This window comes from Salvelinus alpinus, chromosome 12, assembly GCF_045679555.1.
Source record: "Salvelinus alpinus chromosome 12, SLU_Salpinus.1, whole genome shotgun sequence".
Classification (NCBI taxonomy): domain Eukaryota; kingdom Metazoa; phylum Chordata; class Actinopteri; order Salmoniformes; family Salmonidae; genus Salvelinus; species Salvelinus alpinus.
The window spans coordinates 59,828,351-59,846,077 of NC_092097.1; the positions used below are offsets into that span (position 1 = coordinate 59,828,351).

Consider the following 17,727-nt stretch of genomic DNA (forward strand, 5'->3'; position numbering starts at 1 on the left):
CTCCAAAATGACACAATATACACTGCTCAAAAAAATAAAGGGAACACTTAAACAACACAATGTAACTCCAAGTCAATCACACTTCTGTGAAATCAAACTGTCCACTTAGGAAGCAACACTGATTGACAATAAATTTCACATGCTGTTGTGCAAATGGAATAGACAACAGGTGGAAATTATAGGCAATTAGCAAGACACCCCCAATAAAGGAGTGGTTCTGCAGGTGGTGACCACAGACCACTTCTCAGTTCCTATGCTTCCTGGCTGATGTTTTGGTCACTTTTGAATGCTGGCGGTGCTTTCACTCTAGTGGTAGCATAAGACGGAGTCTACAACCCACACAAGTGGCTCAGGTAGTGCAGCTCATCCAGGATGGCACATCAATGCGAGTTGTGGCAAGAAGGTTTGCTGTGTCTGTCAGCGTAGTGTCCAGAGCATGGAGGCGCTACCAGGAGACAGGCCAGTACATCAGGAGACGTGGAGGAGGCCGTAGGAGGGCAACAACCCATCAGCAGGACCGCTACCTCCGCCTTTGAGCAGGAGGAGCACTGCCAGAGCCCTGCAAAATGACCTCCAGCAGGCCACAAATGTGCATGTGTCTGCTCAAACGGTCAGAAACAGACTCCATGAGGGTGGTATGAGGGCCCGACGTCCACAGGTGGGGGTTGTGCTTACAGCCCAACACCGTGCAGGACGTTTGGCATTTGCCAGAGAACACCAAGATTGGCAAATTCGCCACTGGCGCCCTGTGCTCTTCACAGATGAAAGCAGGTTCACACTGAGCACATGTGACAGACGTGACAGAGTCTGGAGACGCCGTGGAGAACGTTCTGCTGCCTGCAACATCCTCCAGCATGACCGGTTTGGCGGTGGGTCAGTCATGGTGTGGGGTGGCATTTCTTTGGGGGGCCGCACAGCCCTCCATGTGCTCGCCAGAGGTAGCCTGACTGCCATTAGGTACCGAGATGAGATCCTCAGACCCCTTGTGAGACCATATGCTGGTGCGGTTGGCCCTGGGTTCCTCCTAATGCAAGACAATGCTAGACCTCATGTGGCTGGGGTGTGTCAGCAGTTCCTGCAAGAGGAAGGCATTGATGCTATGGACTGGCCCGCCCGTTCCCCAGACCTGAATCCAACTGAGCACATCTGGGACATCATGTCTCGCTCCATCCACCAACGCCACGTTGCACCACAGACTGTCCAGGAGTTGGCGGATGCTTTAGTCCAGGTCTGGGAGGAGATCCCTCAGGAGACCATCCGCCACCTCATCAGGAGCATGCCCAGGCGTTGTAGGGAGGTCATACAGGCACGTGGAGGCCACACACACTACTGAGCCTCATTTTGACTTGTTTTCAGGACATTACATCAAAGTTGGATCAGCCTGTAGTGTGGTTTTCCACTTTAATTTTGAGTGTGACTCCAAATCCAGACCTCCATGGGTTGATAAATTTGATTTCCATTGATAATTTTTGTGTGATTTTGTTGTCAGCACATTCAACTATGTAAAGAAAAAAGTATTTAATAAGAATATTTCATTCATTCAGATCTAGGATGTGTTATTTTAGTGTTCCCTTTATTTTTTGGAGCAGTGTATTATTTCGCATTCTTTTCAATAATCTGAAACACAACCAAAACAAACATCAAATTCATCCAACAAATGTGTAGAGTCACAAGCTTGGTATGGGACCAAATACAGACTACTTCAATACTGTGCCATTAAACCCCTACAACTCATCCAGAACGCCGCAGCCCGTCTGGTGTTCAACCTTCCCAAGTTCTCTCACGTCACCCCGCTCCTCCGCTCTCTCCACTGGCTTCCAGTTGAAGCTCGCATCCGCTACAAGACCATGGTGCTTGCCTACGGAGCCCCAATGGTGGAACAAACTCCCTCACGACGCCAGGTCAGCGGAGTGAATCACCACCTTCCGGAGACACCTGAAACCCCACCTCTTTAAGGAATACCTAGGATAGGATAAAGTAATCCTTCTAACCCCCCCCCCCCCCTTAAAAGAGTTAGATGCACTATTGTAAAGTGGTTGTTCCACTGGATATCATAAGGTGAATGCACCAATTTGTAAGTCGCTCTGGATAAGAGCGTCTGCTAAATGACTTAAATGTAATACACATGTACACTACATGACCAAAAGTATGTGGACACCTGCACATCTAAGTCCAAAATCATGGTCATTAATATGGAGTTGGTCCCTCCTTTGCTGCTATAACAGCCTCCACTCTTCAGGGAAGGCTTTCCACTAGATGTTGGAACATTGCTGCTGTAACAGCCTCCACTCTTCTGGGAAGGCTTTCCACTAGATGTTGGAACATTGCTGCTATAACAGCCTCCACTCTTCAGGGAAGGCTTTCCACTAGATGTTGGAACATTGCTGCTGTAACAGCCTCCACTCTTCAGGGAAGGCTTTCCACTAGATGTTGGAACATTGCTGCTATAACAGCCTCCACTCTTCTGGGAAGGCTTTCCACTAGATGTTGGAACATTGCTGCGGGGACTTGCTTCCATTCAGCCACGAGAGCATTAGTGAGGTCGGGCACTGACGTTGAGGCGATTAGGCCTGGCTCGCAGTCAACGTTCCAATTCATCCCTAAGGTGTTGGATGGGGTTGAGGTCAGGGCTCTGTGCAAGTCAGTCAAGTTCTTCTACATCGATCTCGACAAACCATTTCTGTACGGACTTCACTTTGTGCACGGAGCGTTGTCATGCTGAAACAGGAAAGGGCCTTCCCCAAACTGTTGCCACAAAGTTGGAAATACAGAATCGTCTAGAACGTCATTGTATGCTGTAGCGTTAAGATATCTCTTCACTGGAACTAAGGGGCCCGAACCATGAAAAACAGCCCCAGACCATTACTCCTCCTCCACCAAACTTTACAGTTGGCACTATGAATTCGGGGAGGTAGCGTTCTCTTGGCATCCACCAAACCCAGATTCGTCACTCCAGAGAGCGTGTTTCCACTGCTCCAGAGTCCAATGGCGGCGAGCTTTACACCACTCCAGCCAACGCTTGGCATTGCGAATGGTGATCTTAGGCTTGTGTGTTGCTGCTCGGCCATGGAAACCCATTTCATGAAGCTCCTGACAGTTATTGTGCTGACGTTGCTTCCAGAAGCAGTTTGGAACTCAGTAGTGAGTGTTGCAACAGAGGACAGACGATTTCATCACTACGTAATTCAGCACTCCGAGGTCCCGTTCTGTGAGTTTGTGTGGTCTACCACTTCGCAGGTGAGCCGTTGTTGCTCCTAGACGTTTACATTTCACAATAGCAGCACTTACAGTTGACAGGGGCAGCTCTAGCAGGGCAGAAATTTTGAGGAACTGACTTGTTGAAAAGGTGGCATCCTATGACGGTGCCACGTTGAAAGTCACTGAGCTCTTCAGTACGGGCCATTCTACTGCTAATGTTTGTCTATGTCAATTTTATACACCTGTCAGCAACGGGTGTGGCTGAAATAGCTGAATCCACTAATTTGAAGGGGGTGTCCACATACTTTTGTATACACAGTCCATTCTAAAATGGATTAATAAAACTACATTCCTCATCACTCTACACACAATACCCCATAATGACATCACAATACCCCATAATGACATCACAATACCCCATAATGACATCACAATACCCCATAATGACAAAGAAAAAACAACCTCAATTTCGAGTCTCATAGCAAAGGGTCTGAATACTTATGTAAATAAGGTACTTCTGATGAGAAAAACATTTTATTTAATCAATTTTAGAATAAGGCTGTAACGTAACAAAATGTGGGAAAGGGGTCTGAATACTTCCCGAAAGCACTATATAGTGTAAGTGAATTTATCCCAATACTTTTGGGGACAATGTACAAAAAGTGCTGTAATTTCTAAACGGTTCACCCGATATGAATGAAAATACCCTCAAATTAAAGCTGACAGTCTGCACTTTAACCTCATAGTCATGGTATCATTTCAAATCCAAAGTGCTGGAGTACAGAGCCAAAACAACTTAACGTGTCCCAATACTCTTGGAGCTCACTGTAGTTCTCCACATCACTGATGTAGAAGGTAGGAGCGGGCAGTGACATCCCCAGTATTACTAAAGCTGTTAGTAGACAGAGACAGGACTATACGTACCAACATGGTTCTCCACATCATTGATGTAGAAGGTAGGAGCGGGCAGAGACATCCCCAGACCGTCCTTCTTCAGAACCAGGATGGGCTCGTTAAAACCAACCTCCTCCAGGTAGTCCATCGTCAGCTGACTGCCGTTCAGCTTCACCACAACGTCCTCAGAGCTGTGAGACATAGATTACATTACAGAAGCCTTCAGAAAGTATTCATACCCCTTGTCCTCAGAGCTGAGGATATAACAGTCAAATCACATCCAATTGGATTCGTCACATGCTTAATAAAAAACAAACGGTGTAAACTAACAGTGAAATGCTTAGTTACAGGCCCTTCCCAACAACAGGTGTAGACTAACAGTGAAATGCTTAGTTACAGGCCCTTCCCAACAACAGGTGTAGACTAACAGTGAAATGCTTAGTTACAGGCCCTTCCCAACAACAGGTGTAGACTAACAGTGAAATGCTTAGTTACAGGCCCTTCCCAACAACAGGTGTAGACTAACAGTGAAATGCTTAGTTACAGGCCCTTCCCAACAACAGGTGTAGACTAACAGTGAAATGCTTAGTTACAGGCCCTTCCCAACAACAGGTGTAGACTAACAGTGAAATGCTTAGTTACAGGCCCTTCCCAACAACAGGTGTAGACTAACAGTGAAATGCTTAGTTACAGGCCCTTCCCAACAACAGGTGTAGACTAACAGTGAAATGCTTAGTTACAGGACCTTCCCAACAACAGGTGTAGACTAACAGTGAAATGCTTAGTTACAGGCCCTTCCCAACAACAGGTGTAGACTAACAGTGAAATGCTTAGTTACAGGCCCTTCCCAACAACAGGTGTAAACTAACAGTGAAATGCTTAGTTACAGGCCCTTCCCAACAACAGGTGTAGACTAACAGTGAAATGCTTAGTTACAGGCCCTTCCCAACAACAGGTGTAGACTAACAGTGAAATGCTTAGTTACAGGCCCTTCCCAACAACAGGTGTAGACTAACAGTGAAATGCTTAGTTACAGGCCCTTCCCAACAACAGGTGTAGACTAACAGTGAAATGCTTAGTTACAGGCCCTTCCCAACAACAGGTGTAGACTAACAGTGAAATGCTTAGTTACAGGCCCTTCCCAACAACAGGTGTAGACTAACAGTGAAATGCTTAGTTACAGGCCCTTCCCAACAACAGGTGTAGACTAACAGTGAAATGCTTAGTTACAGGACCTTCCCAACAACAGGTGTAGACTAACAGTGAAATGCTTAGTTACAGGCCCTTCCCAACAACAGGTGTAGACTAACAGTGAAATGCTTAGTTACAGGCCCTTCCCAACAACAGGTGTAAACTAACAGTGAAATGCTTAGTTACAGGCCCTTCCCAACAACAGGTGTAGACTAACAGTGAAATGCTTAGTTACAGGCCCTTCCCAACAACAGGTGTAGACTAACAGTGAAATGCTTAGTTACAGGACCTTCCCAACAACAGGTGTAGACTAACAGTGAAATGCTTAGTTACAGGCCCTTCCCAACAACAGGTGTAAACTAACAGTGAAATGCTTAGTTACAGGCCCTTCCCAACAACAGGTGTAGACTAACAGTGAAATGCTTAGTTACAGGCCCTTCCCAACAACAGGTGTAGACTAACAGTGAAATGCTTAGTTACAGGCCCTTCCCAACAACAGGTGTAAACTAACAGTGAAATGCTTAGTTACAGGCCCTTCCCAACAACAGGTGTAGACTAACAGTGAAATGCTTAGTTATAGGCCCTTCCCAACAACAGGTGTAGACTAACAGTGAAATGCTTAGTTACAGGCCCTTCCCAACAACAGGTGTAAACTAACAGTGAAATGCTTAGTTACAGGCCCTTCCCAACAACAGGTGTAGACTAACAGTGAAATGCTTAGTTACAGGCCCTTCCCAACAACAGGTGTAAACTAACAGTGAAATGCTTAGTTACAGGCCCTTCCCAACAACAGGTGTAAACTAACAGTGAAATGCTTAGTTACAGGCCCTTCCCAACAACAGGTGTAGACTAACAGTGAAATGCTTAGTTACAGGCCCTTCCCAACAACAGGTGTAGACTAACAGTGAACTGCTTAGTTACAGGCCCTTCCCAACAACAGGTGTAGACTAACAGTGAAATGCTTAGTTACAGGCCCTTCCCAACAACAGGTGTAGACTAACAGTGAAATGCTTAGTTACAGGCCCTTCCCAACAACAGGTGTAGACTAACAGTGAAATGCTTAGTTACAGGCCCTTCCCAACAACAGGTGTAGACTAACAGTGAAATGCTTAGTTACAGGCCCTTCCCAACAACAGGTGTAGACTAACAGTGAAATGCTTAGTTACAGGCCCTTCCCAACAACAGGTGTAAACTAACAGTGAAATGCTTAGTTACAGGCCCTTCCCAACAACAGGTGTAGACTAACAGTGAAATGCTTAGTTACAGGCCCTTCCCAACAACAGGTGTAGACTAACAGTGAAATGCTTAGTTACAGGCCCTTCCCAACAACAGGTGTAGACTAACAGTGAACTGCTTAGTTACAGGCCCTTCCCAACAACAGGTGTAAACTAACAGTGAAATGCTTAGTTACAGGCCCTTCCCAACAACAGGTGTAAACTAACAGTGAAATGCTTAGTTACAGGCCCTTCCCAACAACAGGTGTAGACTAACAGTGAAATGCTTAGTTACAGGCCCTTCCCAACAACAGGTGTAGACTAACAGTGAAATGCTTAGTTACAGGCCCTTCCCAACAACAGGTGTAAACTAACAGTGAAATGCTTAGTTACAGGCCCTTCCCAACAACAGGTGTAGACTAACAGTGAAATGCTTAGTTACAGGCCCTTCCCAACAACAGGTGTAGACTAACAGTGAAATGCTTAGTTACAGGCCCTTCCCAACAACAGGTGTAGACTAACAGTGAAATGCTTAGTTACAGGCCCTTCCCAACAACAGGTGTAGACTAACAGTGAAATGCTTAGTTACAGGCCCTTCCCAACAACAGGTGTAGACTAACAGTGAAATGCTTAGTTACAGGCCCTTCCCAACAACAGGTGTAGACTAACAGTGAAATGCTTATTTACGGGGCCTTCCTAAGTATGCAGAAAGAAAATAGAGAAATAATAGAAAAGTAATAACACGTAAAAAAATAAATACACAATGAGTAACAATAACTTGGATATATATGAGGTAATTGATGTAGATACAGGAAGTGGTAAAGGGATGTGCAGGGGGGTACGAGGTAATTGATGTAGATACAGGAAGTGGTAAAGGGATGTGCAGGGGGGGTATGAGGTAATTGATGTGGTTTGTTGTTAAATGGTTAAATTATTTAAACTATTTAACTAACCATTTAACAAACCATTTAACAAACTATTTGCCAAACTATTTAACAAACCATTTAACAAACCATTTAACAAACCATTTAACCATTTAACTAACCATTTAACTAACCAGTTAACTATTTAACTAACTATTTAACTAACAATTTAACTAACAATTTAACTAATGATTTAACTAATTATTTAACTAACCATTAAACTATTTAACTAACCATTTAACAAACCATTTAACAAACCATTTAACAAACCATTTAACAAACCATTTAACAAACTATTTAACAAACCATTTAACAAACCATTTAACTAACCATTTAACTAACCATTTAACTAACCATTTAACTAACCATTTAACTAACCATTTAACTAACCATTTAACTAACTATTTAACTAACCATTTAACTAACCAGTTAACTAACCAGTTAACTATTTAACTAACTATTTAACTAACTATTTAACTAACAATTTAACTAATCATTGAACTAATTATTTAACTAACCATTAAACTATTTAACTAACCATTTAACTAATTATTTAACTAACCATTTAACTAACTATTGAACTAACCATTTAACTAACTATTGAACTAACAATTTAACTAACCATTTAACTAACTATTTAACTAACCATTTAACTAACTATTTAACTAACTATTTAACTAACCATTAAACTAATTATTTAACTAACCATTTAACTATTTAACTAACCATTTAACTATTTAACTAACCATTTAACTAACTATTTAACTATCTACTTAGCAGTCTTATGGCTTGGGGGTAGAGCTGTTCAGGGTAATGTTGGTTCCAGACTTGCCGTGTGGAAAAAAAGTATATGACTTTGGTGGCTGGAGTCTTTGTTATACGTTATGTTGGCTGACAATTTGTTAGCTACGCTGTCCTTACGAACCACATAGCATGTCATTACAGCAGTATGGACCGGTATGTTAGCTAGCTACACTGTCCTTATGAACCACATAGCATATCATTACAGCAGTATGGACCGGTATGTTAGCTAGCTACCCTGTCCTTACGAACCACATAGCATGTCATTACAGCAGTATGGACCGGTATGTTAGCTACGCTGTCCTTACGAACCACATAGCATATCATTACAGCAGTATGGACCGGTATGTTAGCTAGCTACGCTGTCCTTATGAACCACATAGCATATCATTACAGCAGTATGTACCGGTATGTTAGCTAGCTACACTGTCCTTATGAACCACATAGCATATCATTACAGCAGTATGTACCGGTATGTTAGCTACACTGTCCTTATGAACCACATAGCATATCATTACAGCAGTATGGACCGGTATGTTAGCTAGCTACGCTGTCCTTATGAACCACATAGCATATCATTACAGCAGTATGTACCGGTATGTTAGCTACACTGTCCTTATGAACCACATAGCATATCATTACAGCAGTATGTACCGGTATGTTAGCTACGCTGTACCTACGAACCACACAGCATATCATTACAGCAGTATGGACCGGTATGTTAGCTAGCTACGCTGTCCTTATGAACCACATAGCATATCATTACAGCAGTATGTACCGGTATGTTAGCTACACTGTCCTTATGAACCACATAGCATATCATTACAGCAGTATGGACCGGTATGTTAGCTACGCTGTCCTTATGAACCACATAGCATATCATTACAGCAGTATGGACCGGTATGTTAGCTAGCTACACTGTCCTTACGAACCACATAACATATCATCACAGCAGTATGTACCGGTATGTTGGCTAGCTACACTGTCCTTATGAACCACATAGCATATCATTACAGCAGTATGGACCGGTATGTTAGCTAGCTACGCTGTCCTTATGAACCACATAACATATCATTACAGCAGTATGGACCGGTATGTTAGCTAGCTACGCTGTCCTTATGAACCACATAGCATATCATTACAGCAGTATGGACCGGTATGTTAGCTACGCTGTCCTTATGAACCACATAGCATATCATTACAGCAGTATGTACCGGTATGTTAGCTAGCTACGCTGTCCTTATGAACCACATAGCATATCATTACAGCAGTATGTACCGGTATGTTAGCTAGCTACGCTGTCCTTATGAACCACATAGCATATCATTACAGCAGTATGTACCGGTATGTTAGCTACACTGTCCTTATGAACCACATAACATATCATTACAGCAGTATGGACCGGTATGTTGGCTAGCTACACTGTCCTTATGAACCACATAACATATCATTACAGCAGTATGTACCGGTATGTTAGCTAGCTACGCTGTACTAACGAACCACATAGCATATCATTACAGCAGTATGTACCAGTATGTTAGCTACACTGTCCTTATGAACCACATAGCATATCATTACAGCAGTATGGACCGGTATGTTAGCTACGCTGTCCTTACGAACCACATAGCATATCATTACAGCAGTATGTACCGGTATGTTAGCTACGCTGTCCTTATGAACCACATAGCATATCATTACAGCAGTATGTACCGGTATGTTAGCTACGCTGTCCTTATGAACCACATAGCATATCATTACAGCAGTATGTACCGGTATGTTAGCTACGCTGTCCTTATGAACCACATAGCATATCATTACAGCAGTATGGACCGGTATGTTAGCTAGCTACGCTGTCCTTATGAACCACATAGCATATCATTACAGCAGTATGTACCGGTATGTTAGCTACGCTGTCCTTATGAACCACATAGCATATCATTACAGCAGTATGGACCGGTATGTTAGCTAGCTACGCTGTCCTTATGAACCACATAGCATATCATTACAGCAGTATGTACCGGTATGTTAGCTACACTGTCCTTATGAACCACATAGCATATCATTACAGCAGTATGGACCGGTATGTTAGCTAGCTACGCTGTCCTTATGAACCACATAGCATATCATTACAGCAGTATGTACCGGTATGTTAGCTACGCTGTCCTTATGAACCACATAGCATATCATTACAGCAGTATGTACCGGTATGTTAGCTAGCTACGCTGTCCTTATGAACCACATAGCATATCATTACAGCAGTATGTACCGGTATGTTAGCTACACTGTCCTTATGAACCACATAACATATCATTACAGCAGTATGGACCGGTATGTTGGCTAGCTACACTGTCCTTATGAACCACATAACATATCGTTACAGCAGTATGTACCGGTATGTTAGCTACGTTGTCCTTATGAACCACATAGCATATCATTACAGCAGTATGTACCAGTATGTTAGCTACACTGTCCTTATGAACCACATAGCATATCATTACAGCAGTATGGACCGGTATGTTAGCTACGCTGTCCTTACGAACCACATAGCATATCATTACAGCAGTATGTACCGGTATGTTAGCTACGCTGTCCTTATGAACCACATAGCATATCATTACAGCAGTATGTACCGGTATGTTAGCTACGCTGTCCTTATGAACCACATAGCATATCATTACAGCAGTATGTACCGGTATGTTAGCTACGCTGTCCTTATGAACCACATAGCATATCATTACAGCAGTATGGACCGGTATGTTAGCTAGCTACGCTGTCCTTATGAACCACATAGCATATCATTACAGCAGTATGTACCGGTATGTTAGCTACGCTGTCCTTATGAACCACATAGCATATCATTACAGCAGTATGGACCGGTATGTTAGCTACGCTGTCCTTATGAACCACATAGCATATCATTACATATCATTACTTCCAGTCATTGTGCTAACGCTAACAGATACCCATAGACTTCCAGTCACTGTGCTAATATTAGTTTGCGTTGGGCTCTCAAAACTTCCTGTAACTTCTTCCAGAACACGGTTTAGTGTTGCTTACCTAGAAGCGAACATAGAAGGCATTTAGCTGTTCTGGTAGGTTCGCGTCACAGATCGCTGAACTTCAGTCTAAGAGGATCAGTGAAGTAACAGATTAAGCCTGGGTCCAGGAAACTGTTCCATAGAGTTTAACCATATAGGTTGCGTTCCAGGCCGACTACATTGCATTGAATCGACCAGTTGTGTGCCACGTCATCGACTTCGCAGTCAGCACCAGATTGATATATCATATGATGTGGTCAGCTGATATGTTAAACACCTACAGTTGAAGTCGGAAGTTTACATACACTTAGGTTGGAGTCAACTTCTTATAGCTGGGGGCGCTATTTTCACGTTCGGATGAAAAGCGTGCCCAGAGTAAACTGCCTGCTACTCAGGCCCAGAAGCTAAGATATGCATATTATTAGTAGATTTGGATAGAAACACTCAGAAGTTTCTAAAACTGTTTGAATGATGTCTGTGAGTATAACAGGACTCATATGGCAGGCAAAAACCTGAGAAAAAATCCAACCAGGAAGTGGGAAATCTAGGGTTTGTAGGTTTTCAAGTCTTTGCTTATTCAATATACAGTGTCTATGGGGTCATATTGCACTTCCTAAGGCTTCCACTAGATGTCAACAGTCTTTAGAACCTTGTTTCAGGCTTCTACTGTGAAGGGGGAGCGAATAAGAGCTGTTTGACTAAGAGGTCTGGCAGAATGCCATGAGCTAAGTCACGCGTGCGGCCGTGAGAGCGAACTGCGTTCCCTTTCATTTCTGAAGACAAAGGAATTCTCCGGTTGGAACATTATTGAAGATTTATGATAAAAACATCCTAAAGATTGATTCTATACATCGTTTGACATGTTTCTACGGACTGTAATATAACTTTTTGACTTTTCGTCTGGACTAAGTGTGCCTGCGCCTCATGAGATTGGATTGTGAACTAAACGCGCAAACAAAAAGGAGGTATTTGGACATAAATTATGAACTTTATCGAACAGTACAAACATTTATTGTGGAACTGGGAATCCTGGGAGTGCATTCCGATGAAAATCATCAAAGGTAAGTGAATATTTATAATGCTATTTCTGACTTCTATTGACTCCACAACATGGCGGATATCTGTATGGCTTGTTTTGGTGCCTGAGCACTGTACTCAGATTATAGCATGGTGTGCTTTTTCCGTAAAGCTTTTTTGAAATCTGACACAGCGGTTGCATTAAGGAGAAGTATATCTTTAATTCCATGCACAACACTTGTATTGTCATCAACATTTATGATGAGTATTTCTGTAATTTGATGTGGCTCTCTGCACTTTCACCAGATGTTTGTTTGAGACAATAGATTTCTGACCATAACGCGCCAATGTAAACTGAGATTTTTGGATATAAATATGAACTTTATCGAACAAAACATACATGTATTGTTTAACATGAAGTCCTATGAGTGCCATCTGATGAAGATCATCAAAGGTTAGTGATTCATTTTATCTCTATTTCCTGTTTTTGTGACTCCTCTCTGGCTGGAAAAATGGCTGTGTTTTTCCGTGACTAGTTGCTGACCTAACATAATCGCATGGTATGCTTTAGCAGTAAAGCCTTTTTGAAATCGGACACTGTGGTGGGATTAACAACAAGTTTATCTTTAAAATGGTGTAAAATACTTGTATGTTTGAGGAATGTTAATTATGAGATTTCTGTTGTTTGATTTTGGCGCCCTGCACTTTCACTGGCTGTTGTCATATCGATCCCATTAACGGGATCTCAGCCGATCTCAGCCATAAGAAGTTATTAATTAACAAACTAAAGTTTTGGCAAGACGGTTAGGACATTTACCTTGTGCATGTTGCAACCGAGAACAAACAACTTTTACATTTAGCACTCAGTATATGAGTGTTGCTGGAGCAGAGTGGAGCTGGAACAGAGAGGAGTGGAGCTGGAACAGAGAGGAGTGGAGCTGGAACAGAGAGGAGTGGAGCTGGAGCAGAGTGGAGTGGAGCTGGAACAGAGAGGAGTGGGAACAGAGAGGAGTGGAGCTGGAGCAGAGTGGACTGGAGTGGAGCTGGAACAGAGAGGAGTGGAGCTGGAACAGAGAGGAGTGGAGCGGGAACAGAGAGGAGTGGAGCTGGAACAGAGAGGAGTGGAGCGGGAACAGAGAGGAGTGGAGCTGGAACAGAGAGGAGTGGAGCTGGAACAGAGAGGAGTGGAGCTGGAGCAGAGTGGACTGGAGTGGAGCGGGAACAGAGAGGAGTGAAGCTGGAACAGAGAGGAGTGGAGCGGGAACAGAGTGGAGTGGAGCGGGAACAGAGAGGAGTGGAGCTGGAACAGAGATGAGTGGAGCTGGAACAGAGAGGAGTGGAGCTGGAACAGAGAGGAGTGGAGCTGGAACAGAGAGGACTGGAGTGGAGCTGGAACAGAGAGGAGTGGAGCTGGAACAGAGAGGAGTGGAGCTGGAACAGAGAGGAGTGGAGCGGGAACAGAGAGGAGTGGAGCGGGAACAGAGAGGAGTGGAGCGGGAACAGAGAGGAGTGGAGCTGGAACAGAGAGGAGTGGAGCTGGAGCAGAGAGGAGTGGAGCTGGAACAGAGAGGACTGGAGTGGAGCAGGAACAGAGAGGAGTGGAGCTGGAACAGAGAGGAGTGGAGCTGGAACAAAGAGGAGTGGAGCGGGAACAGAGAGGAGTGGAGCTGGAACAGAGAGGAGTGGAGCTGGAGCAGAGTGGACTGGAGTGGAGCTGGAACAGAGAGGAGTGGAGCGGGAACAGAGAGGAGTGGAGCTGGAGCAGAGAGGAGTGGAGCTGGAACAGAGTGGACTGGAGTGGAGCGGGAACAGAGAGGAGTGGAGCGGGAACAGAGAGGAGTGGAGCGGGAACAGAGAGGAGTGGAGCGGGAACAGAGAGGAGTGGAGCTGGACCAGAGAGGAGTGGAGCTGGAACAGAGAGGAGTGGAGCTGGAACAGAGAGGAGTGGAGCGGGAACAGAGAGGAGTGGAGCTGGACCAGAGAGGAGTGGAGCTGGAACAGAGAGGAGTGGAGCTGGAACAGAGAGGAGTGGAGCGGGAACAGAGAGGAGTGGAGCGGGAACAGAGAGGAGTGGAGCGGGAACAGAGAGGAGTGGAGCGGGAACAGAGAGGAGTGGAGCTGGAACAGAGAGGAGTGGAGCTGGAACAGAGAGGAGTGGAGCTGGAACAGAGAGGAGTGGAGCTGGAACAGAGAGGAGTGGAGCGGGAACAGAGAGGAGTGGAGCGGGAACAGAGAGGATTGGAGCTGGAACAGAGAGGAGTGGAGCTGGAACAGAGAGGAGTGAAGCTGGAACAGAGAGGAGTGGAGCGGGAACAGAGAGGAGTGGAGCTGGAGCAGAGAGGAGTGGAGCTGGAACAGAGAGGAGTGAAGCTGAAACAGAGAGGAGTGGAGCAGAGAGGAGTGTTTATATGCTGTTTAATACAACATGTAGCCTATTTGAAATGATGATCGCTTCTTACAACCACATTTTCCAGTTGTTTATTAATACGTTTCATTCAACTCACATGGTTTGGTTTCAGAACTTCAAAACCAACTGGTAGATCCAGGTAAGGACAGAAACAGATAGGTTGCTTCAATTGTGATTTTAATGAATGGAGCGAATTTGGAGCAGGAGTTTTTTTTTCCTGTGAGGAGCATTTTTTAACGGAGCGGTTGGGAAGGAAGTGGAGCACCGGAGCGGTTGGAAAGGAAGTGGAGCACCGGAGCGGTTGGAAAGGAAGTGGAGCACCGGAGCGGTTGGAAAGGAAGTGGAGCACCGGAGCAGTTGGAAAGGAAGTGGAGCACCGGAGCTGTTGGAAAGGAAGTGGAGCACCGGAGCGGTTGGAAAGGAAGTGGAGCACCGGAGCTGTTGGAAAGGAAGTGGAGCACCGGAGCGGATGGAAAGGAAGTGGAGCACCGGAGCGTTTGGAAAGGAAGTGGAGCACCGGAGCGGTTGGAAAGGAAGTGGAGCACCGGAGCGGTGCTGCTTCATGAGTGGGGTTTCCTACCGCTCAACTCCGCTGTCCTGTGAGCTTGGTGTGGCCTACCACTTCGCGGCTGAACCGTTGTTGCTCCTAGACGTTTCCACTTCACAATAACAGCAGTTACAGTCGACCGGGGGCAGCTCTAGCGTTTATCACGGTGCCAGTTTTAATACTCATCACTGCATCCTGTATCAAAACATTGGCTGGTCCTCATTCACGTCCCAGAGATCACTTCATTATGAAATGTTTGTTTCCAAAGCTCTAGTACACAAGCTCCCAACTTAGCGAACGTCATTGTTAAAGTATAAAAACATGGTTAACTCTAGAGGTCCCTCTGGTCTCCACCACTTTAGGTCCTCTTTTAGTTTTAGTGGTCCCAATTGTTGGAATAACCTGCGGAATTCCTTGCATGTTGATACCCTGGTGCCATTAGGGAAATGTAGTTCTCTGGAGTTCAATGGACTCATTGAGGATTGCAGGTGTTTCCGTTGATTGTAATGGTTTATTCGTTGAGCTTGTACCTTGTCATTTTATTTGGAATGTTCATTTTCTTGATAGTGAAAATGTTTGTCCTCAGGGCACCAATGTGAATGAGACCCTGGTCCCTGAATAAATAAAAGTAAAAACATGTTTTCCTGCTGGACAGGGGGCCCATAGCTGAACCTCGGCTTGCAGCTGTATTGGTGTCTTGTCCTTGATACCATGTCTTGTTTTGAGGTGTTTTGACATGTCCTATCTATGCTAATATGGCTAAAAGTAGATAGTTAGCTAACCAACAACTGTAACGATGTATTTGAGAGACAAGTGTTTATTGTGCAAATGTATTTATGTTTTCAATAAACATTTAGAGACTAAAAATAGTTTACATGTTGTCAATGATCCTTTGAATGTAAGCCAAGCCGTCTGTTTTAACCCAAAGTTGCACAGTTTGCTGCTAAACAACCCACCCAGTGGCGAACATTTCTAGCTTTTTATTTTAGATACCTGTTTTGCATGTTATTTTGTCATTAATACGTGTCACATATTATTATTATTCTACCTTTATTTCAACAAGGAACACAGACTGAGACCAAGGTCTCTTTTACAGCTGGGCCCTGCGTATACATGTTCACACATACAGTTTAGGTACAATGATTAAGAAACTAAACAAGACAAACAAAACGATCACAGATAACACAAAGAAATACAGCAACAGATTACATTTACACACAGGTTATTCCCCTAACAGCACAAGAACTTGCATTACCCAGAGCAGTTACAAGCAATACAAAAATAAAAATCCTCCAATAAATATTTAAAATTAGCAACAGGGGGACAAGAGTCTCAAGTTTAAGTATCAGTTTGCAATATAAATATTTTTTAATTGAGTTAATAAAACCGCATAGAAACTCTGTCTCTTTTTTGTTTTCTTGAGTATGGCAGCTCCAAAATGCAGGTGTTTCAGCCTCGCTCAGTGCTTTCTGTGGAGGTGGGGCGGCGGAAAATACAGAGCGTAAGGGTTGGTAATGTTTTCTAGTTGTGCCGTGATTGGCTGTCACTCATGGGGACACTACGTCACCGCCAACTCTAAGGGTAGAGCTCGAAAATGCAAGCCCCTTGGGTGCTGCCATAGAGTTACATTAGAAGTGCCCATCCAAGAAGGCTCAAGGTCATTGGCCACAGATAAAAAAGACTTCAAATCACGTTACATGTACAGTAGCTTTGATTGGACTGATCATGTCAACATCATACTTTCAAAATCATGAATCAAGACGACAATCTACAGGCACATCCTTAGCAATCCTTGTCATATAAAGAGAAATTATAGATAAAACATACCGGTGCTCATCGGCAATTAGACATAAACATTACACAACAAGTTGGAAATCACAAATTCAACAATGAATTTGGAAGGAATCGGTGGCTAACTGCAAGCATTGCAAAGCAATCACTAGCCTGCTATTCAGTGGAGTGGCTGTGTAGTTCAAGTCTGGGTTTAAGGGTCTCTTTTTCAGGCTTAAAAGGATAACCATTCAACATTGGCCATGGTGTCAATCCAGCATGACTTCTGCCGCTTTCAAAACAACTGGAAACTCAGAAAGTGTCAATCCAGCATGATCTAAAATCACCACCTGTCTATAATGACCACACTAGATGAACAAGTCCTGTTCAATCAGCTACTGTTGAGACCGCTCTGGGATGTATTAGTACAGTCTGACTATCCTGTCTGAGATGTATTAGTACAGTCTGATTATCCTGTCTGAGATGTATTAGTACAGTCTGATTATCCTGTTTGGGATCTATTAGTACAGTCTGACTATCCTGTCTGGGATGTATTAGTACAGTCTGACTATCCTGTCTGGGATGTATTAGTACAGTCTGACTATCCTGTCTGGGATGTATTAGTACAGTCTGATTATCCTGTATGGGATGTATTATCCTGTCTGATTAGCCTGTCTGGGATGTATTAGCCTGTCAGATGTATTAGTACAGTCTGATTATCCTGTCT

The 17,727-nt window shown here is 43.9% G+C and overlaps 1 protein-coding gene across 3 annotated transcripts in view; it reads right to left on the bottom strand.

Moving 5' to 3' along the window:
• The window catches only part of LOC139536436 (lysine-specific demethylase phf2-like), a 169,642-nt gene that overhangs the window by 127,764 nt on the left and 24,151 nt on the right, over positions 1 to 17,727 (bottom strand). For all 3 annotated transcript variants that reach the window (XM_071336971.1, XM_071336970.1, XM_071336972.1), the window contains exon 4: positions 4,123 to 4,283. In XM_071336971.1, the coding sequence (XP_071193072.1) occupies positions 4,123 to 4,283 (161 nt within the window). The remainder of the gene's footprint in view (positions 1 to 4,122; positions 4,284 to 17,727) is intronic.